This window comes from Coregonus clupeaformis, chromosome 21 (assembly GCF_020615455.1).
Source record: "Coregonus clupeaformis isolate EN_2021a chromosome 21, ASM2061545v1, whole genome shotgun sequence".
NCBI classification, from domain to species: domain Eukaryota; kingdom Metazoa; phylum Chordata; class Actinopteri; order Salmoniformes; family Salmonidae; genus Coregonus; species Coregonus clupeaformis.
Genome location: NC_059212.1, coordinates 38,119,388 through 38,142,282, shown reverse-complemented (window position 1 = coordinate 38,142,282; position 22,895 = coordinate 38,119,388). Strand labels below are relative to the sequence as shown.

Here is a 22,895-nt window from a genome sequence, read left to right as displayed (position 1 = left end):
GGATCGACTTCAGGGAAAAGGAGGAAGGAGCCAGAGAGGAAGAGCAGAGGAAGTGCAGAGGGAGAGTGGAAGGGAAGGAAGGGCAGGAGAGGGAAGAGAGGGAAGAGAGGGAAGAGAGGGAAGAGAGGGAAGAGAGGGAGGAGAGGGAACAGAGGGAGTGCACCGAGAGAGGAGATGAGAAGAATGGATCTGCTGTCGTCCTTGGGATTGAGAATGAGGCCTTCGTGAAAGACTGGGAACGAGATTCAGAGTGTCATGACGATTTGGAATGGCACAGAGAGGGCTGGGAGCAGCTCTCTATGGAATATGAGGAGATTCCCGGTCTTCCCCATGAGGATGATGATGATTCTGCTAAGAGGAGGAATATCAAATTCTCTACAGCACCAATGAAGGTAAACCCCCCCACCCACCCACCCAATCGCATTCACCCCATTAGGTTTGATAAATTGGTACCATATTTTGATTGAGAGAGTAAGTCTGGCCCAGTCCCATAGTTGGGGTAAGATGAAAACCATGGCTAGAACAGATGAAGAGTGAAGGGCTTATGAATAGATGGACAATATGAACCTACAGCCAGTATAATTCTATCCCATTAGGTTGAGAGGAGACAGAGGCAATATCTCACATTCTCTGTCAGGTATTCAGCTCAGAATAACTGTGATATATCAACAGCAGAGCATTCCTCCCCTAGGACAAGTGTTCGCTCCCATGTGTAACCATACTGCAAGTGAGGTTATTTTAGGGCCACATAATGAATGTTTTTGTCCAGTAAGGATTTTAAATCTTCCAGACATCTCAGGCCCTGTGTGGCTGCCAAGTATACTGAGAGCCTTACTGGGTACGGCACAGTTGGCACACATTTCACCGGGGGGGTGTTTAGGGTATAATTACTGTTCGAGGACCATTTTGTCTAAGATGTTCCCTGCCTCTGGGATTGAACTGCAGTAGATTACATGGATTTGCAAAGCTTTGTGTGTTAAGACTATGCATCTGCTACAGCTTGTTTCCAATCCCATCTCACACCCCAGTCCTACTGGAGGATCTGACAACATAAACAGGATGGTCATGGTGTGCTAGCAATAACTCCAGATAGCAGTGGCTAGTCAGGATCCAGACAGCCAAAGACATGCATACATACACACACACAACTTGACTATGAAAGATATAATGGTGTGTGTACACTCAGGTGTTCCTGACCTACTCAAATGCAGACTATGACAGGCGTAACGATGACATTGACCCTGTGTCTGCCTCTGCTGAGTATGAGCTGGAGAAGAGAGTGGACAAGATGGACGTCTTCCCTGTCCAGATAAAGAAAGGTTGCTCGCTCTCCTCTATTGCTCTCCTTTATCGCTCTCCTCTATCGCTCTCCACTCCTCTCTCGCGCTCCTCTATCGCTCTCTATCGCTCTCCACTCCTCTCTCGCTCTCCTCTTCGCTCTCCTCTCTCGCTCTCCTCTCTCGCTCTCCTCTTCGCTCTCCTCTATCGCTCTCCTCTCTCGCTCTCCTCTATCTCTCTCCTCTCTCGCTCTCCTCTCTCGCTCTCCTCTATCGCTCTCCTCTCTCTCTCCTCTATCGCTCTCCTCTATCGCTCTCCCACTGTTCTTTACCGCTTCCTTTATATTCCTCTCTCCTTACCTCTCTACTGCTCTCTCACTCCCTTTACCAGCCTCTCTCTCTCTCTCTCTCGCTCTCTTTACTTCTCTGTTTTAACACCTTGTCTTTGTCTAACTCCCCCTCCTGTCTGTCTGTGTAGGAGAGGAGGGTCTGGGTATCAGTATAATAGGGATGGGGGTAGGGGCTGACCAGGGGCTGGAGAAGTTGGGGATCTTCGTTAAGACCATAACAGAGAACGGAGCTACACAACAGGACGGACGGTAAGAATCTGATCTAAAGTCAGTGATGCCTTTCTAATGGTTAGGATGTGAGTGTCGTGCTGTAAGCTGATCCTAAATATGTGTGTGTGTGTGTTAGTATTCAGGTGAATGACCAGATAGTGGAGGTGGATGGGGTCAGTCTGGTTGGAGTCACACAGCTGTTTGCTGCCACCGTGCTGAAGAACACAATTGGCACTGTCAGGTATGCACGCACAGGCAGGCACGTGCACACACTTTCTCTCTGCCGATTGGTTGTGTGACTTAACACAGGGTCCTGATTTGTCATTATCCCTCACTGCAGGTTTTTTATTGGACGGGAGAAGCAGGGGGAGGAGAGTGAGGTGGCTCGTCTAATCACTGAGAGTCTGGAGCAGGACAAGAGACCATCCACAGTAAAGGTAGGTAGGGGTGTGACTGTCCCTACAGTAGAGGTGTGACTGTCCCTACAGTAGAGGTGTAACTGTCCCTACAGTAGAGGTGTGACTGTCCCTACAGTAGAGGTGTGACTGTCCCTACAGTAGAGGTGTGACTGTCCCTACAGAAGAGGGAGGTAGGAGTGTGACTGTCCCTACAGTAGAGGGAGGTAGGAGTGTGACTGTCCCTACAGTAGATGTGTGACTCTCCCTACAGTAGAGGTGGGTAGGGGTGTGACTGTACCTACAGTAGAGGTAGGTAGAGGTGTGACTGTCCCTACAGTAGAGGTGTGACTATCCCTACAGTAAAGGTAGGTAAGGGTGTGACTGTACCTACAGTAGAGGTGTGACTATCCCTACAGTAGAGGTGTGACTGTCCCTACAGTAGAGGCATGTAAGGGTGTGACTGTCCCTAGAGTAGAGGTAGGTAGGGGTGTGACTGTACCTACAGAAGAGGTAGGTAGGGGTGTGACTGTACCTACAGTAGAGGGAGGTAGGGGTTTGACTGTACCTACAATAGAGGTGTGACTGTCCCTACAGTAGAGGTGGGTAGGGGTGTGACTGTCCCTACAGTAGAGGTGTGACTGTCCCTACAGTAGAGGTGTGACTGTCCCTACAGTAGAGGTGTGACTGTACCTACAGTAGAGGTAGGTAGGGGTGTGACTGTCCCTACAGTAGATGTGTGACTCTCCCTACAGTAGAGGTGGGTAGGGGTGTGACTGTACCTACAGTAGAGGTAGGTAGAGGTGTGACTGTCCCTACAGTAGAGGTGTGACTATCCCTACAGTAAAGGTAGGTAAGGGTGTGACTGCACCTACAGTAGAGGTGTGACTGTACCTACAGTAGAGGTGTGACTATCCCTACAGTAGAGGTGTGACTGTCCCTACAGTAGAGGCATGTAAGGGTGTGACTGTCCCTACAGTAGAGGTAGGTAGGGGTGTGATTGTACCTACAGTAGAGGTGTGACTGTACCTACAGAAGAGGTAGGTAGGGGTGTGACTGTACCTACAGTAGAGGTGTGACTGTACCTACAGAAGAGGTAGGTAGGGGTGTGACTGTACCTACAGTAGAGGTAGGTAGGGGTGTGACTGTACCTACAGTAGAGGGAGGTAGGGGTTTGACTGTACCTACAATAGAGGTGTGACTGTCCCTACAGTAGAGGTAGGTAGGGGTGTGACTGTCCCTACAGTAGAGGTGTGACTGTCCCTACAGTAGAGGTGTGACTGTCCCTACAGTAGAGGTGTGACTGTCCCTACAGTAGAGGTGTGACTGTCCCTACAGTAGAGGTGTGACTGTCCCTACAGTAGAGGTAGGTAGGGGTGTGACTGTCCCTACAGTAGAGGTGTGACTGTCCCTACAGTAGAGGTGTGACTGTCCCTACAGTAGAGGTGTGACTGTCCCTACAGTAGAGGTGTGACTGTCCCTACAGTAGAGGTGTGACTGTCCCTACAGTAGAGGTGTGACTGTCCCTACAGTAGAGGTGTGACTGTCCCTACAGTAGAGGGAGGTAGGGGTGTGACTGTACCTACAGTAGAGGTGGGTAGGGGTGTGACTGTCCCTACAGTAGAGGTGGGTAGGGGTGTGACTGTACCTACAGTAGAGGTGTGACTGTACCTACAGTAGAGGTGTGACTGTACCTACAGTAGAGGTGTGACTGTACCTACAGTAGAGGTGTGACTGTACCTACAGTAGAGGTGTGACTGTACCTACAGTAAAGGTGTGACTGTCCCTACAGTAGAGGTAGGTAGGGGTGTGACTGTACCTACAGTAGAGGGAGGTAGGGGTGTGACTGTACCTACAGTAGAGGTGGGTAGGGGTGTGACTGTACCTACAGTAGAGGTGTGACTGTCCCTACAGTAGAGGTGGGTAGGGGTGTGACTGTCCCTACAGTGGAGGTGGGTAGGGGTGTGACTGTCCCTACAGTAGAGGTGGGTAGGGGTGTGACTGTACCTACCGTAGAGGTGTGACTGTCCCTACAGTAGAGGTGGGTAGGGGTGTGACTGTCCCTACAGTAGAGGTGGGTAGGGGTGTGACTGTACCTACAGTAGAGGTGGGTTGTGACTGTACCTACAGTAGAGGTGGGTAGGGGTGTGACTGTACCTACAGTAGAGGTGGGTAGGGGTGTGACTGTCCCTACAGTAGAGGTGTGACTGTCCCTATAGTAGAGGTGGGTAGGGGTGTGACTGTACCTACAGTAGAGGTGGGTAGGGGTGTGACTGTACCTACAGTAGAGGTGGGTAGGGGTGTGACTGTACCTACAGTAGAGGGAGGTAGGGGTGTGACTGTCCCTACAGTAGAGGTGTGACTGTCCCTACAGTAGAGGTGGGTAGTGGTGTGACTGTCCCTACAGTAGAGGTGGGTAGGGGTGTGACTGTACCTACAGTAGAGGTGTGACTGTACCTACAGTAGAGGTGGGTAGGGGTGTGACTGTACCTACAGTAGAGGTGTGACTGTACCTACAGTAGAGGTGGGTAGGGGTGTGACTGTACCTACAGTAGAGGTGGGTGTGACTGTACCTACAGTAGAGGTGGGTAGGGGTGTGACTGTACCTATAGTAGAGGTGGGTAGGGTGTGACTGTACCTACAGTAGAGGTGGGTAGGGGTGTGACTGTACCTACAGTAGAGGTGGGTAGGTGTTACTGTACCTACAGTAGAGGTGGGTGGGGTGTGACTGTACCTACAGTAGAGGTGGGTAGGGGTGTGACTGTACCTACAGTAGAGGTGGGTAGTGGTGTGACTGTCCCTACAGTAGAGGTGTGACTGTCCCTACAGTAGAGGTGGGTAGGGGTGTGACTGTCCCTACAGTAGAGGTGGGTAGGGGTGTGACTGTACCTACAGTAGAGGTGGGTAGGGGTGTGACTGTACCTACAGTAGAGGTGGGTAGGGGTGTGACTGTACCTACAGTAGAGGTGGGTAGGGGTGTGACTGTCCCTACAGTAGAGGGAGGTAGGGGTGTGACTGTCCCTACAGTAGAGGTGTGACTATCCCTACAGTAGAGGTGGGTAGGGGTGTGACTGTACCCTACAGTAGAGGTGGGTAGGGGTGTGACTGTACCTACAGTAGAGGGAGGTAGGGGGTGTGACTGTCCCTACAGTGAGGTGTGCTATCCCTCAGTGAGGGGTAGGGGGTGTGACTGTACCTACAGTAGAGGTGGGTAGGGGGTGTGACTGTACCTACAGTAGAGGAGGTAGGGGTGTGACTGTACCTACAGTAGAGGTGGGTAGGGGTGTGACTGTCCCTACAGTAGAGGTGGGTAGGGGTGTGACTGTACCTACAGTAGAGGTGGGTAGGGGTGTGACTGTCCCTACAGTAGAGGTGGGTAGGGGTGTGACTGTACCTACAGTAGAGGGGGTAGGGGTGTGACTGTCCCTACAGTAGAGGTGTGACTGTCCCTATAGTAGAGGTGGGTAGGGGTGTGACTGTACCTACAGTAGAGGTGGGTAGGGGTGTGACTGTACCTACAGTAGAGGTGGGTAGGGGTGTGACTGTACCTACAGTAGAGGGAGGTAGGGGTGTGACTGTCCCTACAGTAGAGGTGTGACTGTCCCTACAGTAGAGGTGTGACTGTCCCTACAGTAGAGGTGGGTAGGGGTGTGACTGTCCCTACAGTAGAGGTGGGTAGGGGTGTGACTGTACCTACAGTAGAGGTGGGTAGGGGTGTGACTGTACCTACAGTAGAGGTGGGTAGGGTTGTGACTGTACCTACAGTAGAGGTGGGTGGGGTGTGACTGTCCCTACAGTGAGGTGTGACTATCCCTACAGTAGAGGTGGGTAGGGGTGTGACTGTACCTACAGTAGAGGTGGGTAGGGGTGTGACTGTACCTACAGTAGAGGTAGGTAGGGGTGTGACTGTCCTACAGTAGAGTTACTATCCCTACAGTAGAGGTGAGGTAGGGGTGTGACTGTACCTACAGTAGAGGTGGGTAGGGGGTGTGACTGTACCTACAGTAGAGGTGGTGTACCTACAGTAGAGGTGGGTAGGGGTGTAACTGTACCCTACAGTAGAGGTGGGTAGGGGGTGTGACTGTACCTACAGTAGAGGTGGGTAGGGGTGTGACTGTACCTATAGTAGAGGTGGGTAGGGGTGTGACTGTACCTACAGTAGAGGTGGGTAGGGGTGTGACTGTACCTACAGTAGAGGTGGGTAGGGGTGTTACTGTACCTACAGTAGAGGTGGGTAGGGGTGTGACTGTACCTACAGTAGAGGTGGGTAGGGGTGTGACTGTACCTACAGTAGAGGTGGGTAGTGGTGTGACTGTCCCTACAGTAGAGGTGACCCAGTAGAGGTGGGTAGAGGTGTGACTGTCCCTACAGTAGAGGTGGGTAGGGGGTGTGACTGTCCCTACAGTAGAGGTGTGTGACTGTCCCTACAGTAGAGGTGGGTAGGGGTGTGACTGTACCTACAGTAGAGGTGGGTAGGGGTGTGACTGTCCCTACAGTAGAGGGAGGTAGGGGTGTGACTGTCCCTACAGTAGAGGTGTGACTATCCCTACAGTAGAGGTGGGTAGGGGTGTGACTGTACCTACAGTAGAGGTGGGTAGGGGTGTGACTGTACCTACAGTAGAGGGAGGTAGGGGTGTGACTGTACCTACAGTAGAGGTGGGTAGGGGTGTGACTGTCCCTACAGTAGAGGTGGGTAGGGGTGTGACTGTACCTACAGTAGAGGTGGGTAGGGGTGTGACTGTCCCTACAGTAGAGGTGGGTAGGGGTGTGACTGTACCTACAGTAGAGGGAGGTAGGGGTGTGACTGTCCCTACAGTAGAGGTGTGACTGTCCCTACAGTAGAGGTGGGTAGGGGTGTGACTGTACCTACAGTAGAGGTGGGTAGGGGTGTGACTGTACCTACAGTAGAGGTGGGTAGGGGTGTGACTGTACCTACAGTAGAGGGAGGTAGGGGTGTGACTGTCCCTACAGTAGAGGTGTGACTGTCCCTACAGTAGAGGTGTGACTGTCCCTACAGTAGAGGTGGGTAGGGGTGTGACTGTCCCTACAGTAGAGGTGGGTAGGGGTGTGACTGTACCTACAGTAGAGGTGGGTAGGGGTGTGACTGTACCTACAGTAGAGGTGGGTAGGGTTGTGACTGTACCTACAGTAGAGGTGGGTAGGGGTGTGACTGTCCCTACAGTAGAGGTGTGACTATCCCTACAGTAGAGGTGGGTAGGGGTGTGACTGTACCTACAGTAGAGGTGGGTAGGGGTGTGACTGTACCTACAGTAGAGGGAGGTAGGGGTGTGACTGTCCCTACAGTAGAGGTGTGACTATCCCTACAGTAGAGGGAGGTAGGGGTGTGACTGTACCTACAGTAGAGGTGGGTAGGGGTGTGACTGTACCTACAGTAGAGGGAGGTAGGGGTGTGACTGTACCTACAGTAGAGGTGGGTAGGGGTGTGACTGTACCTACAGTAGAGGGAGGTAGGGGTGTGACTGTACCTACAGTAGAGGTGGGTAGGGGTGTGACTGTCCCTACAGTAGAGGTGGGTAGGGGTGTGACTGTACCTACAGTAGAGGGAGGTAGGGGTGTGACTGTCCCTACAGTAGAGGTGTGACTATCCCTACAGTAGAGGGAGGTAGGGGTGTGACTGTACCTACAGTAGAGGTGGGTAGGGGTGTGACTGTACCTATAGTAGAGGGAGGTAGGGGTGTGACGGTACCTACAGTAGAGGTGGGTAGGGGTGTGACTGTCCCTACAGTAGAGGTGGGTAGGGGTGTGACTGTACCTACAGTAGAGGTGGGTAGGGGTGTGACTGTCCCTACAGTAGAGGTGGGTAGGGGTGTGACTGTACCTACAGTAGAGGTGGGTAGGGGTGTGACTGTCCCTACAGTAGAGGTGGGTAGGGGTGTGACTGTACCTACAGTAGAGGTGGGTAGGGGTGTGACTGTACCTACAGTAGAGGTGTGACTGTACCTACAGTAGAGGTGGGTAGGTGTGTGACTGTGTATATGTACATGGAGCTGGATCGAGTTCCAGGAAAAGAGGATGTGCATTATTGCAACCTTGCATTCCTTATTGGTTGTACCTGTGTTTGTGTATCTCAGGTGTTAAATGATGGTGGTTTTGTGGCGCTGAGCTCAGTGGATGAGACTGTAGAAGACCTCCCTACAGATGATGAAGAGGAAGATATCACCAGCTGCCTCAGATACCAACAGGTTTTGAAGTCCAGTATAGTCTGAGATTGGGGGGGAGCATGCTCTAGTGTAGACGTACACTGTTACCCCTCAGTAGGCTTCTAGTATCTGTAGATGGGTAGATCTGGAGATGTGGTGTTTTCATGTGTGTATTGGTCTCTCCTTAGCTCCAGTTAAAAGTCAGGACCAAATCAGACGAACTCTGCCTAGCGTGGGAGAAGGTAGGTCACTGACGAGACTGTCAAAACACATGCTCACTCACTCACTGCCTCCCTCAGAGCAGTCTGACCCATTTAGCTCTGTGTGAGACGTACCTCTCTAACGGTCTACAGTCTGAGCTATTAGCACAGAGGCCATGTTCCAATCACCTTGAAAATATAGAATTTCTCTGTGCTATCACTGATCGGATCTGACATGACGGCATTGGTTAAAGCTATTTAATGTAGGCCTCTGCTTTCACTTATACAACTGTGTTAGATTAGTGATTATTTAGGAAAAAGGAAGGCTGGATCTTCAAGGTATTGAAACATGGCTGTTTTTGGGGTGTTTAGTAGAATGGGAGGGAAGTGTCTAAGGGGAGTGTCTAGGGATGAGAGCTAGATGAAGGGCTCATGGTATGGTGCTAGGGAACTGGGTACCCACCCACCCACCTACCTGTGTCTGTCTGTCCTCCAGCTGAGGGTGTGTGAGGAGCAGCAGGCCTCGTGGGAGAGTCATCAGGCTGAGCTGAAGGAGCGTGTCCAGGATGGAGAGGAGAAGGCTGACAAACTAGAGAAGTAATCATCAATTACCCAGATCTACCAGTCACTAAATTTAGTATGATTATGAACAAATTATGGCGACGGTGATGGAAATTATGATTTGTATTTATTAAGGATCCCAATTAGTTGCTACCAAGGCAGCAGCTACTCTTCCTGGGGTCCAGCAACATTAAGGCAGTTATATACCATTTTGAAAACATTACATTTCACAACACGTTGTGTGCCCTCAGGCCACTACTGTACTACCACACATCTACAACACAAAATCCATGTGTACGGGTGTGTATAGTGCTTATGTTATCGTGTGTGTCTCTTCACAGTCCCCGCTGTTCCATAAGGTGCATCTTTATCTGTTTTTTAAATCTAATTTTACTGCTTGCGTGAGTTACTTGATGTGGAATAGAGTTCCATGTAGCCATGGCTCTATGTAGTACTGTGCGCCTCCCATAGTCTGTTCTGGACTTGGCGACTGTGAAGAGACCTCTGGTGGCATGTGTTGTGGGGTATGAGACCGGCTTCATTAAATAGTACCCGCAAAACACCAGTCTCAACGTCAACAGTGAAGAGGCAACTCCGTGATGCTGACCTTCTAGGCAGAGTTGCAAAGAAAAAGCCATATCTCAGACAGCCCATCTTAATCAGTTGAGGACCTGTGAGGTGCCTGTTTCTCAAACTAGACACTCTAATGTATTTGCCCTCTTGCTCAGTTGTGCACCGGGGCCTCCCACTCCTCTTTCTATTCTGGTTAGAGCCAGTTTGCGCTGTTCTGTGGAAGGGAGTAGTACACAGCGTTGTACGAAATCTTCAGTTTCTTGGCAATTTCTCGCATGGAATAGCCTTCATTTCTCAGAACAAGAATAGACTGACGAGTTTCAGAAGAAAGTTCTTTGTTTCTGGCCATTTTGAGCCTGTAATCGAACCCACAATTGCTGATGCTCCAGATGCTCAACTACTCTCAAGAAGGCCAGTTTTATTGCTTCTTTAATCAGCACAACAGTTTTCAGCTGGGCTAACATAATTGCAAAAGGGTTTTCTAATGATCAATTAGCCTTTTAAAATGATAAACTTGGATTAGCAAACACAACGTGCCATTGGAACACAGGACTGATGGTTGCTGATAATGGGCCTCTGTACGCCTATGTAGATATTCCATTAAAAATCAGCCGTTTCCAGCTACAATAGCCATTTACAACATTAACAATGTCTACACTGTATTTCTGATCAATTTGATGTTATTTTAATGGACAAATAAATTGCTTTTCTTTTGAGAACAAGGACATTTCTAAGTGACCCCAAACTTTTGAACGGTAGTGTATATTATTAATGTTAGTTCTCCGTGTACATTTAAGGGCCAGCCGTGTTGCCCTGTTCTAGGCCAGTTGTAATTTTCCTAAGTCCCTCTTTGTGGCACTTGACCACATGACTGGACAGTAGTCCAGATGCGACAAAACTAGGGCCTGTTGGACCTGCCTTCTCCCCATCTTAGCTACTGTTGCATCAATATGTTTTGACAGTTTACAATCCTGGGTTACACCATGCAGTTCAGTGTCCTCAACTTGCTCAATTTCCACATTATTCATTACAAGATTTAGTTGAGGATTAGGGTTTAGTGAATGATTTGTCCCAAATACAATGCTTTTAGTTTTTGAAATATTTAGGACTAACTTATTTCTTGCCACCCATTCTGAACCTGACTGCAGCTCTTAGTTAAGTGTTGCAGTGATTTCACTTACTGTGGTAGCTGACGTGTATAGTGTGGAGTCATCAGCATACATAGACACACTGGCTTTACTCAGAGCCAGTGGCAGGTCATTAGTAAATATTGAAAAAAGTAAGGGGTCTAGACAGCTGCCCTGGGGAATGCCTGACTCTACCTGGATTATGTTGGAGAGGCTTCCATTAAAGAACACCCTCTGTGTTCTGTTAGACAGGTAACTCTCAATCCAGCAGTCCAGCAGCAGATTAGGATTGATAATGCCAAAAGCTGCACTGAAGTCTAACAAAAAAGCTCCCACAATCTTTTTATCAATTTCGCTCAGCCAATCAGTAATTTGTGTAAGTGCCGTACATGTTGAATGCCCTTCCTTATAAGCGTGCTGAAAATCTGTTGTTAATTTGTTTACTGTGAAATAGCATTGTATCTGGTCAAACATAATTTTTCCCAAAAGTTTAGTAAGGGTTGGTAACAGGCTGATTGGTCGGCTGTTTGAGCCAGTAAAGGGTGCTTTGCTATTCTTGGGTAGCGGAATTACTTTTGCTTCCCTTCAGGCCTGAGGGCACACACTTTCCTGTAGGCTTAAATTGAAGAGATGGCAAATAGGAGTGGTAATATAGTCTGCTATCATCCTCAGTCATTTTCCATCCAAGTTGTCAGACCATGATGATGTACATAATGATGATGAATGTGATTCTTCTTCTTCTAGGTACTGGCAGGAGGCCCAGGCTCTGTGCAGGATTGTGAACCAGCGATTGGCTGACACCCAGAGCCAATTAGACAGCCTGGAGTTGAAATACAGCAAGGCCAAGAGACTGCTGAGGGAATTCCAACACAGGTGAGCTCTGGGTAACGTAATCAACAGTTAACATGCCCCTGTAGGCCAATTGGTTATATTCACTGCCAGTTTAGGAAGTCTATTTCTCTCTGTGTCTGATGGTCCCTCTGTCCCTGTGCAGGGAGAAGGAGAGCGAGGGGAGAGGGGAAGAGCTGAAGAGGGAGCTGGAGGAGCTGCAGAGGGAGATGGAGGAGAGAGAGAAGAGACACGCAGAGACTGTGGAGAGACTCCAAAGACGGGTGAGACTGGAGGAGACAACGTGACCTGTCGTGTACTGCTACTACCTGAGTGAACTAAGCATTTCTTCCTCTGTGTTCAGATAGGTCATCTGGAGCGAGGGGAGATGGTCCCTGAGAGTAACAACCAATCACTGGACACCTCATTTACCTCAAGTAAGACACTGCCCCTCAGGTAGTGTGTGTGTGTGTCACTGTGTGTATTGTGCCTCTCACGCTATGTGTGTTTCAGGTGCAGACTGGAGCATTGCGGTGCCTGTGACAGGTCTGTTAGACACCAGCGCTCACAGGGCCAGAGCACAGCTCGCCCAAAAAGCCAAGAGACACCCTCCCTCACGAGACAAACTCAGAGAGTCCTTCAGACAACAGGTCAGACTCTCTCTCTCTCTCACGCACTCACTCTCTCACGCACTCACACTGAATTTTCTATCACTCCCTGTAGGGTGAGGAAGACCATATTCAGAGCTGTGATGGGAAGAGCCAATCGCTGACTGCGATCGCACCCCGAGAGACGGGACGATCCGTCTCAGCAGGAGGTCACCGTGTCCACTCCAGCACCTCCTCTCTGTCTGCCCTCACCCCACAGTCCCATCCCCCCTCCTCTCTCCTCACCCCCCAGCCAGGCCCGTCCCCCCCTAATGAGGACAACTCATCTACCACACGCAAATCAAAGAGGAGATTGCCTGACTTTAGGTAGGGCACACACCAGATCATCTTGTAGTCATAATGTACAGCAAGCCCAAATCAACCCCTAACCCCCTTTCCCCTAGGCACTTTGTGTAGATCTGAGAAGATTAGATATGTATAAGCAATATGGTAATAGCTCCACCTCCTAACCTCTCTGTTCTTCTGCCCTATAGCGGCCTCCGCAAGTCTCTGAGGAGAGGGAGGAAGAGTGAGGAGAAGAAGAACAAGGAAAGGTCCCTGCACCACAGGTACAAGAAATAACACTACGGAACTAGCAGAGGAAACGGGTACATTCAATACTATGCACACACCGGGTACAGTCAATACTATGCACACACCGGGTACAGTCAATACTATGCACACACCGGGTACAGTCAATACTATGCACACACCGGGTACAGTCAATACTATGCACACACCGGGTACAGCAATTTCTATTTACACACACATTACATTTCTTCTTTCAGTGTTTCTGCCATCCCCGTATTTGACTGTTGTGTGTTCCTCTGTCTCCAGGGGTTTATGTGTTGACCTGGTAGATGACCCCAGCAGTGGTGTGTCTCCCTCGGTCTCCTCCATGCCCTCCTGGCTGCCCTTCTCCTGGTTCGGAGAGCGAGGGAGGGAGAGGGAGAAGAAGAAGAAGGAGAGAGAGAAGGAGAGAGAGAAGCTTAGGTCTGTCTCCAGCGGCAGTCTACCGTACATGACCACCGGAAACAGTAGAGACTGCCAGGTGAGAGGGGAGTCTCACACACACACACTCTTAACACCTGAGGCCTTCCATCTGACTACCTGGACTTTAAATCTCATTTCATCTCTAAGCACTTGTCCAGCTCAATATCTTAGTGGCTTATTAACTGGTATGTTTTGTATGCTTATTTCACGTGGTGCCTTTCAATTTACACTCTCCTCTACACGCTCTTGACTGTGTAGGTGTGCAAGCGTGCACTTCAGTGTGTGTGTGTGTCAGTCACAAATGTATTTGCTCATTCTAGAGAGTGAATGTAGCAGACCCAGGTAGTCCCAGCTCTGCTCTCCTATCAGAGATGCTGTCAGATCTGTCTCTCTCTGCACGCTCTCAAACTCTCACCTTCTCCTCCTCAGAGGTGAGTCTCTCCCTCTCTCTCCATCTCTCACGTGGTCTCTCTCCCTGTCTATCTCTGTTCTCTCTGACCTGATTTCTGTTCTAGTTTTCTACCATGCCCTGTTTAAGTTTTCTCCTCTCTGTAGCTCATAGGGCTGGATAGGATAGTGATTTACTTCCCCCTGAATGACCCAGAATGGGATGGAATTTTATTAAGGTGTTAGTTACTTTTTAATTACAAAAAGGTTTGTTATACATCTTACTGTTGGGTTTATGTGTGTCTGTCTGGCACGTCCCTCTCCGTAGAACCTGGATGATGACTCAGTTTGTAACGATTACCAATGGCAAAGCCGACCCCTGGACCAATGGACCAATCAGCAGGTCTGTCTGTGGTTGATTGGCATGAGCATGGACCAATACGCAGCCCAGTTCACAGCCAATGGTGTGGATGGGCTGCAACTTCTCAGTCTGGACAACAACAAACTCAAGGTAGGTTTGTTCTACAGGGAGTCACGGGCCATGTCTCTATACTGTTAGACTGCATCCTCTCCTCACCTTCTGTCCTGATTAGTTGAAATCATAGACAATAATCTATGGTTGAAATGACTGAATAGGTTTCCCTTCCTCCTGCCAGATCATTGACCATTGAGGAGAGGAAAGGGGGGCTAGAGTATTGCGACACAGCCCTAGATTTAGATGAATGAGTTCATTCCATATGGAGCAGCCCACTATGGCACAGAAATGAAAGTCTCGCTCTCTCCCTCCCTCCCTCCCTCCCTCCCTCCTCCCTCCCTCCCTCCAGGCTCTGGGGGTGTGCAGTCATAGTGACCGTGCTGCTCTGAAGGGAAGGCTGAAGGAGATGAGGAAGACTCTGGAGAGGGAGAGAGAGGAGAAGGAATGTGAGAAAAGGAGAATGAAGGAGGTGATAGAAAGAGAGAAGAGGAGCAAGGAGATTGAAGGAAAGGAGGAGAAGGAGAGAAAGGATGCCAGGCGTAGTGGTAAAAAGGTCCGAACCGAGTCCCTCTGCTAAAGTCTGGACCCTGACCTCTAACCCCTAAACCCAGAAATGATCTTCAATCACAACTTTTTGTCTAAGTCCTACTACTATTAGGCTCGTCTCATGCAGTCCAGCCTTTAGACAATCAGCTATAGTCTCTCTCTCTATTATAAGCTCTCTACCAGCACAGAAATGTCAGTCTTACTGTAAGTCTTCAATGTGACTAGTGAAATATACTTTTTATCTGTTTTGTAACTTTATGTCAGACGTTTCTATATGAATATTGAACAGTTGATGGCAATGAAGCACTCAATTATTTTAAGCTGGGAATATTTTACATGCATTAATAAATAATGTTTTAAACTTATCGCCTTAGTTTTATTTGACTGTGATGACTGCATTTTTTTTGCATGTAGGCTCAATTCAATTTCCATGACATAAAAGTATAAAAGTGCAGGAAAACCAAAAGAGATGGATGTGACTGTACAGGATATAAAAACATTTATTTAAGAAATCCTTGCAATTTTCCACATTACTTTACGTTAATGTCAACACCTGTCAATAGACAAAATGCATTTCCTCTTCATCACTTACTTGAAATGATCACTGATGTAACATGAGTGGTTAGAAAACTACAATATGTAATTACTCCTCTGCCTCACTGGTCCATCTCAACAATCAATCAATCAAATACAATAGAAATGCATCATATGTAGGTACATAACGTTCTCTCTGAACGGTTATGGATGATAAAGTTAGTACATGGATATAATACAGAATGATGACATAGGAAAGCTGCTGCTATAACTTGATGAAAAATGACCCCAGTTAAACACGTGAAATGCATATAACTCTGTCCCTATACCCAAATGTGAGTGCAGATCTGTTGAAACACATGGATGTCTATTTGTTGTTTTGAGATGATTTGTCCGTGTGATTTGACACGTCCTTTCATACTTTGAAAAACACTCATTCTGTGTAGAAAAATAGTCTTTGGCCATTTGAGTAATGCTTAGGTAACATTCTCATACAGAAAATACACACAATAGTAATGCCCCTAGAGTCAATTGATGCACTGGTGCGTTAATCTAAGTTGCATAACAAAAACATTCCCATCAATCTGTCAGTTTAAACTATTGGATGCGTCTCAATCCGCCAGTGTCTCACTTACGCATCTACGATGAAAGGTGGCAGAATTAGAACGGTGTTTGTCAGACCGAAAATCGGTCTTCTCACAAATGTCTGTAGCGTCTGAACGGTTTGACCAAACTACACTGAACAAAAATATAAACGCAACATGTAAAGTGTTGGTCCCATGTTTCATGAGCTGAAATAAAAGCTTATTTCTCTCATTGTGTGCACAAATTTGTTTACATCCCTGTTAGTGAGCATTTCTCCTTTGCCAAGATAATCCATCCACCTGACAGGTGTGGTATATCAAGAAGCTGACCCAAACGAACCACCGCCCGTTTGGGTAAGAAGTCATGAATGTATTTACGTGTATATGTCTTCATTAGTCGTCTCTCCGTTGAAACCAATCAATCCTTCTATGGGAAGGAGTCGGTTTTATAGCCCTGTTTCGGTGTAAGGCTCTGCTTGTCCACCAGAGGTCACAATGTCCTTCTTAGTTGTCCTGGCTTGGAGTGGAGTGTTCAAATAGAGCAGATACTCAGATGCACCAATGATTGTCTGAGATGGGATTTTCTCCTTCTCACCTCATGTCTTTAGTCAAAGTTCTAGATCACTTTACACGGACAAGCTGCAGACTGGCAATGTTCTGGTCTAGTGAGTTTATCTTCTTCACCTCATGTTGAGATTCATCGTTCTAACCATTTGAAACGTGTGGACTACCATCACCAATCTTTCTGGTCCAACCATTTTCAGCCGTGTAGCCACAGCTCCACGCATTCTGGTCCAATGTAAATTCCGTTACCAAGGCTTTTTATGCACTCTGGTAAAAGGGGCGTTCCTACTTGCTGACACAATCTCTGAGCTCACTTGGGGTGTGGCTAGTCACCGTGCATAGCTTATGAATACCTCTGATCTCATTAAAAAACTAAAATCACATTCCTATCTTAACAAAACTACTCTCATTCTCCATATTATATCCACAACATATTGTGGATGAAGTGTGTATACTTTCCAAATTACAGTATTTTCGTTATAACATTTTTAATGACATCACAAAATAATAAACAAAATGACATGATTAGTCTTTAGATCCCCACTGACCATAACAAACATGTGGATGTTAGAAATATTGTTCCAGTGTTTACTTTTTGGACGTTATAATTTTGGCTGAAAAAGTATTCTTGGGGTCAAAGCACATTCCAATCACCATACTAGAGGACCAGAGATAGATTCTCCTCCTCTTAGATTTACGAGGTGTCAAAGCCGGCCCAGCTCCACTTCCCCTCTTCTGTGGGTGAGAGGGTCTGGTTGATGTCAGCCATTTGCAAGCTGATCTGAGGCCTTTGATCCTCACCCAGGAGAGTCATGACAGGGCCTAATTTATTTATTTCAATTGACTGATTTCCTTATACGAACTGTAACACAGTGAAATTAAGTTAATTGTTGCATGTTGTGTTTATATTTTTGTTCAGTGTATTATGACCACTATGTAAAAGGGAGACTCACGAACACCATGGTGTTCTCTGTTTTGCTCTACGACCCCCATAAGTTTCACGGGACTCGTCTGAAGGTAACCGGTACCGGATGTTTTTTAAACGAATGGAAGTATGAAGGTCGTTTTGTGCCTACCCCATAAAAGGGGTTAAATATGTGTAAAAATAAATAAACATTTCCTGAGTTTCAAAAAATATATATCCTAGATTTAGGACAGACAATTCAAAACCTTGTTTCTCATTATTTTTTGACTATACTTTTTGCCATTTATGAATGTGTTATTCAATGCATTCCTATGGGCTTTAGTAGTAAAGGTCAAAATCAATATTTTATCAAATATATTTTTAATGTATTACTTTTTTTATACCCAAAGGGTTCCTAAAAATCAAATAGCTAAATGATCCATAGTATGACCATCTTAAAACAATTCCATGTCAGCTTAGCACCCCACCCCACCCCACCCCAATGTCTTAGACTCCAAAGAATTAAACAATCTAAAAAATGTATACAAAAACCCTCCATCCTATACCATAGGCGTACATTTACAAAACAATGTCCAGAGCTCTGAAAGAGAGAGAACTGGGGTTCTTGACCCAAAATGTACAAGAAGAACACACACAAAAAAACGATCTTCTTTCTGTCCAGTGATCAACATGGATGTCACTATCAAGATAAAATAAAATCAGACAATATAATACTTAATTGATCCCAAAAAGGGACAATTTGATCAAGTGTCTTATTTTACCTTATCTAAACTGCTATTGCAGCATCATCATTCCTCTTTAAAGTCCACTAATAAAGCTTTTTGACATTCCTTTTGTATTTCCATGTACAATCAAATGTCCACACTGCGGAGACAAGCCTTGGAATGGTTGGAGGAAGACTGTGGAATGTTAGGTAGGAATTCTGTGTGTCTCTGGGATGTCTGTAGGAATGGGCGCTCCAGCATTCTGCCATCATTAAGAGTAACTCATTCTCATTCCAGCTTGTTATGCAGGCTTTCTTTTCCAGGATTTCCAGTTGGTCTTTCTCCTTCTTTTTGATCCGCAACGCATTGTAGCTGGGAATGTGCTGTCGTCGTATTTGGAGCGTTAAACCTCTCACCACCATTACAGGAATAGTTCATTACCCAAACTCAATCTATGAATTCAAAATATGAAAGTGTCTGAGAAAGGTTGATTTAGGGGTGAACTATCCCTTTAAGTATGGAGCTGCGAGTGCTTTTACAGAGCCACCAATAGTCCTATATACAGAAAGCTGCTATAAACCAGAATGAGAGCAGTCGAGGAACCTTGAGAGAGGAAAAGGAAGTGCTTGAAGTTCCTATAGCAACTACAGTACCAGAAACCAGAGAGAGAGCTGCAGAACACAAAGATCCAACCCAGAGGGTCTTTGGAGCGATAGATGAACATTTCATAATGATTTTCAACCAAAGCATTAATCCCAGATGGCCATGCATGTAGACAGTCCATAACTCAGCAATAACAGTTGGAAAGAAGAACATTTCCAAGCAGAAACGTGAAGTGCTTTCTACAGAAATTAACATTTCATTCCATCCATTCCAACATCATAGTAGTCATCATCATAGCACTGCATTTTATTTCGTAGCTCTGAGCCCCTTTACTGTCTGTCTATTAGAAAAAGCGGTTTCCTCTCCAGCGATGGAGTTAGTCTGCCACTGTGCCCGTCCATCCTTCATGCCACTCTGTGCCCCAACAGGCATGTACACTGAAGGTGGGTATAGATGTGTTTACCCCAGAGACTGACAGCGTCTTTCTCTCTCTTTCTCTCTTTATGCATCAGACGGCGTCAATCGCTCTTTGTCAGAGGGAGGGGCATCCTCTTTCTTCTTCCCGAAGAAACCACACTAGAGAGAAGTAACGCATTAGTGTGTGTGTGTGTGAGTATGTTGATGTGTGTGTGTGTGTGAGTATGTGGATGTGTGTGAGTATGTGGATGTTTGTGTGTGAGTATGTGGATGTGTGTGTGTGTGTGAGTATGTGGATGTGTGTGAGTATGTGGATGTTTGTGTGTGAGTATGTGGATGTGTGTGTGTGTGAGTATGTGGATGTGTGTGAGTATGTGGATGTTTGTGTGTGAGTATGTAGATGTGTGTATGTGTGTGTGAGTATGTGGATGTGTGTTTATGTGTGTGTGTGTATGTGGATGTGTGTGTGTGTTTGTGTGTGAGTATGTGGATGTGTGTGTGTGTGCGTGAGTATGTGGATGTGTGTGTGTGAGTATGTGGGTGTGTGTGTGTGTATTCATATTGTATATACTGTAAACACTTTCTCTGTGTTCCCCCATTCTGTCTTACCTTCCAGAGCAGGAAGACCAGCAGGCCGAGCAGCAGCAGTCCTAACAAGATGGCCACCAGGATGATCCACCATGGCAGTCCTCCGTACTGAGCCACACGACGCTCTGGGAACACTGTCACTCTCACCTGAGAAAGACAACATCAATAGAAAATCAATAGAAAGTAAAATAAAGTGAAATATGTTCGTGTTTGAAATGTGAAACTGATAAAGTACCTGTGTCTCAGGGTTCCTCAGGACCATGTTCTTAGCTGTGCCGTCCACTCTGAGAGAGGCTTTCACTATCACGTCCAGATAGTTCAGCTTGGAGTACTCCTGTTGGGAATCACAGAGGGATGTGAGTGCGGACAGGGCATTGAGGTGCAGTCAAATATCAAAGAGAGAGGTGTGTGTGTGTGCGTGCGTGCGTGCGTGCGTGCGTGCGTGCATGTGCGTGTCTTACCTCCAGGAATGTGCTGTTCCAGAGGCGAGCCCTGAGCAGGATGACTGCATTACTGTCCAGGCCCTTTATGGAGCAGCGAATCTCCACACACTTTGCCCCATCCTCACACGACTGGAACACACACACCATATTACAGTATAGCTCGTACACGACTAACAACACAACATTTAAACATTGATAAACTGGGAGAGAAGGAGAGTTGTGTTACCAGAGTAGTGTATTTCCTCTTGTCAGTCAGCAGTGCGATGGTTCCCTCAGGTTTGTCTGTCTCCCCTACAGCCCGCCTCCTCCTGCTACTGCTCCTCTCCTGAACACAGTGTAACAGAAGTTAGATATATGGTCATTTGGAACAAACCTTCCCTTGGTAAGCACCGTACAACAGAGTTAACTGTATTGGGACTGTTATTGTGTTGGAGTTTGACTGTTTGACTGTGTATGAACCCCCCCACCCCAATTGTCTTCAGTACTTGCTAACCTCTTTGACAGTGAGTGGGTTGATCTCTCTCTCTGGAGAGCATGTGATCTGTTCCAGACCTTGGGAGTCAATCTTCACCAGGTACAGGATCCACTTCCCCTCCACGGTTTCCTTCGGCCAATTGATGATCAGGGAGGCGGTGCCATAGGTCTTCAGGGGCTTCCCTAGGTTGATCACCTGTCAATCAAAAGACAATCGAAGGATAGGTCAGTTCAGTTTATAATGAAATATGAATAACCCTGTTCGGTATGATAATTGTGTTTTTTTTGTGTTTATGAAAATAAATAAAAAGACAATCCTTACCCTGAACTCGTACTCGATCGGGCTGCCGATGTCTCCCTCTGACTTCATGGCGCTCTCACCTTTGACCTCTCCAGTGAAATAGACCTGGGAGGGCTTGGCCACTCTGGGGAAACAGGTAACACACCGTGAGCACAAACACACACAACACCTTACTGAAGCTTAGATGCTGGGAGGTGTGACATTTGGTCTCACGTGCAAAAGCACATTAAAGTGAGCAGCTGGCAAATAATATTTTTTTACCCTGTGAGGGACAGCTGCAGCTCGATCACCACTTTGGCCTTGGCCTTGACTCCGCCCACCTTCTGCTGGTCACTTGTCCTGAAAGGTCAGAGATAAAATCAGCACTGTTGGTCAAATCCATCTCTATTTCATTATAGACATGACAGAGGAGTGTGTACTCTACTCACGTCTCCAGCTTCAGGTCTATCTCCAGCTCTGTGGTGTTCAGAGAGATGCCTGCTGTACTCAGGATGATGTAGAACTTCACCTAAACCCACAGAGAGATATGTTAGCGCACACACACACGCACACACACATGCTTTAGCTAGTGATCATGATTAGCTGATGGTGTCTCTCACCTCTGAGTCTCGCTTGAAGGGGTTCCCCAGCTCACAGTCTGCCTGAGAGCCATTCTTATTGGCCACACAGGTCACCTGCCTGTCCTACAATCAACAACAACAGCCAATCACAACTCAGTACCAGTCTAAAAGATGGAAGAGGGAAAGGAGAGAGAGAGAGAGAGAGAGAGAGGTAACTCACTGTGTTGGGTGCAGAGCGAGAGGCAGGGTAGGAGAGAGAGGTAACTCACTGTGTTGGGTGCAGAGCGAGAGGCAGGGTAGGAGAGAGAGGTAACTCACTGTGTTGGGTGCAGAGCGAGAGGCAGGGTAGGAGAGAGAGGTAACTCACTGTGTTGGGTGCAGAGCGGGAGGCGGGTAGGAGAGAGAGGTAACTCACTGTGTTGGGTGCAGAGCGGGAGGCGGGTAGGAGAGAGAGGTAACTCACTGTGTTGGGTGCAGAGCGGGAGGCGGGTAGGAGAGAGAGGTAACTCACTGTGTTGGGTGCAGAGCGGGAGGCGGGTAGGAGAGAGAGGTAACTCACTGCGTTGGGTGCAGAGCGGGAGGCGGAGTAGGAGAGAGAGGAGGGGAAGGAGGCAACCAATGACGCCTCATGAGCATCATCTCCATTCTGATTGGTCACTGTGATCTCCAGGGCGATGTCCGTCTGGTCGCTAAGGGAGACCACTGGCACCCCATTCTCCCTGCAAGGACACCAGCAGACGATGTCAGCATTGATTACATTCACCCAGGTGATGGTTGGTGACACAGGTTAACGTGTCCTACTCACACAGGTAGTAGAATGAAGATGTCCTTGTTGGGTTCTCTGTAGTAGAAGCGGTGCTGAAGCTGTAAGTTACTCTGACACACATTATCACTGCCACATCCTTCCTTCAGGAAACTCACCTACACACACAGGGAACAACATGCCAATCACACAAACTCACCTACACACACAGGGAACAACATGCCAATCACACAAACTCACCTACACACACAGGAAACAACATGCCAATCACACAAACTCACCTACACACACACAGAAAACAACATACCAATCACACAAACTCTTCCTAACACAGAGGGAACAGGCTTTGAGCAGGCCACAGTTGCATATCTCTGTCACATACAGTAGGTGACCCAAAGCTGCCCAATAGGAGACTGTGTTACGGTTGTTATTGGTTACCTCAGCGCGGGCCGTGATAGGCTGGTTGGAGTCGAGGATGGGCATGAGCCCTGGGAGCGCTCTTCTCTTCCTTTTGGAGTTCTGTATCTCCACGGTAACCTCGATGGGGATTCCCCTAAGCTTGTCCTTAATGTTCTCCTGTTGGTGACAGGCACACAGAGTAGAGATCAGATATACATAGTAATGAAATACTACTGACACAGGCTAGAGGAGACTTGTCCACATTTCACCTACAAGGCTGGTGAAAGACTGTCTTGAAATATTTCT

At 47.5% G+C, this 22,895-nt stretch overlaps 2 protein-coding genes across 2 annotated transcripts in view; one reads left to right on the top strand and one right to left on the bottom strand.

Moving 5' to 3' along the window:
- The first annotated feature begins 119 nt into the window (after window positions 1–119).
- LOC121534486 (neurabin-1) lies at window positions 120–15,095 on the top strand. Its single transcript, XM_041841077.2, has 18 exons — window positions 120–392; window positions 1,187–1,319; window positions 1,756–1,876; window positions 1,974–2,078; window positions 2,178–2,274; window positions 8,325–8,435; window positions 8,582–8,635; window positions 9,090–9,190; window positions 11,599–11,727; window positions 11,849–11,966; window positions 12,047–12,119; window positions 12,196–12,332; window positions 12,406–12,656; window positions 12,824–12,898; window positions 13,167–13,380; window positions 13,643–13,753; window positions 14,038–14,220; window positions 14,534–15,095. Exons 1-18 carry the CDS (start codon window positions 300–302, stop codon window positions 14,759–14,761), a joined length of 2,334 nt encoding a protein of 777 aa, XP_041697011.2. The 5' UTR covers window positions 120–299; the 3' UTR covers window positions 14,762–15,095.
- A 2,544-nt stretch (window positions 15,096–17,639) lies between these two features.
- LOC121535524 (integrin alpha-6) overlaps window positions 17,640–22,895 on the bottom strand; it is a 41,221-nt gene continuing 35,965 nt past the window's right edge. The window contains exons 12-24 of the mRNA XM_041842667.2: window positions 22,629–22,766; window positions 22,233–22,348; window positions 21,987–22,146; window positions 21,467–21,550; window positions 21,296–21,375; window positions 21,129–21,206; window positions 20,889–20,991; window positions 20,586–20,762; window positions 20,319–20,417; window positions 20,111–20,221; window positions 19,885–19,983; window positions 19,671–19,796; window positions 17,640–19,220 (exon numbers count right to left, since the gene is read on the bottom strand). Coding sequence (XP_041698601.1) covers window positions 19,146–19,220; window positions 19,671–19,796; window positions 19,885–19,983; window positions 20,111–20,221; window positions 20,319–20,417; window positions 20,586–20,762; window positions 20,889–20,991; window positions 21,129–21,206; window positions 21,296–21,375; window positions 21,467–21,550; window positions 21,987–22,146; window positions 22,233–22,348; window positions 22,629–22,766 — 1,446 coding nt within the window. The 3' untranslated portion in view covers window positions 17,640–19,145. The remainder of the gene's footprint in view (window positions 19,221–19,670; window positions 19,797–19,884; window positions 19,984–20,110; window positions 20,222–20,318; window positions 20,418–20,585; window positions 20,763–20,888; window positions 20,992–21,128; window positions 21,207–21,295; window positions 21,376–21,466; window positions 21,551–21,986; window positions 22,147–22,232; window positions 22,349–22,628; window positions 22,767–22,895) is intronic.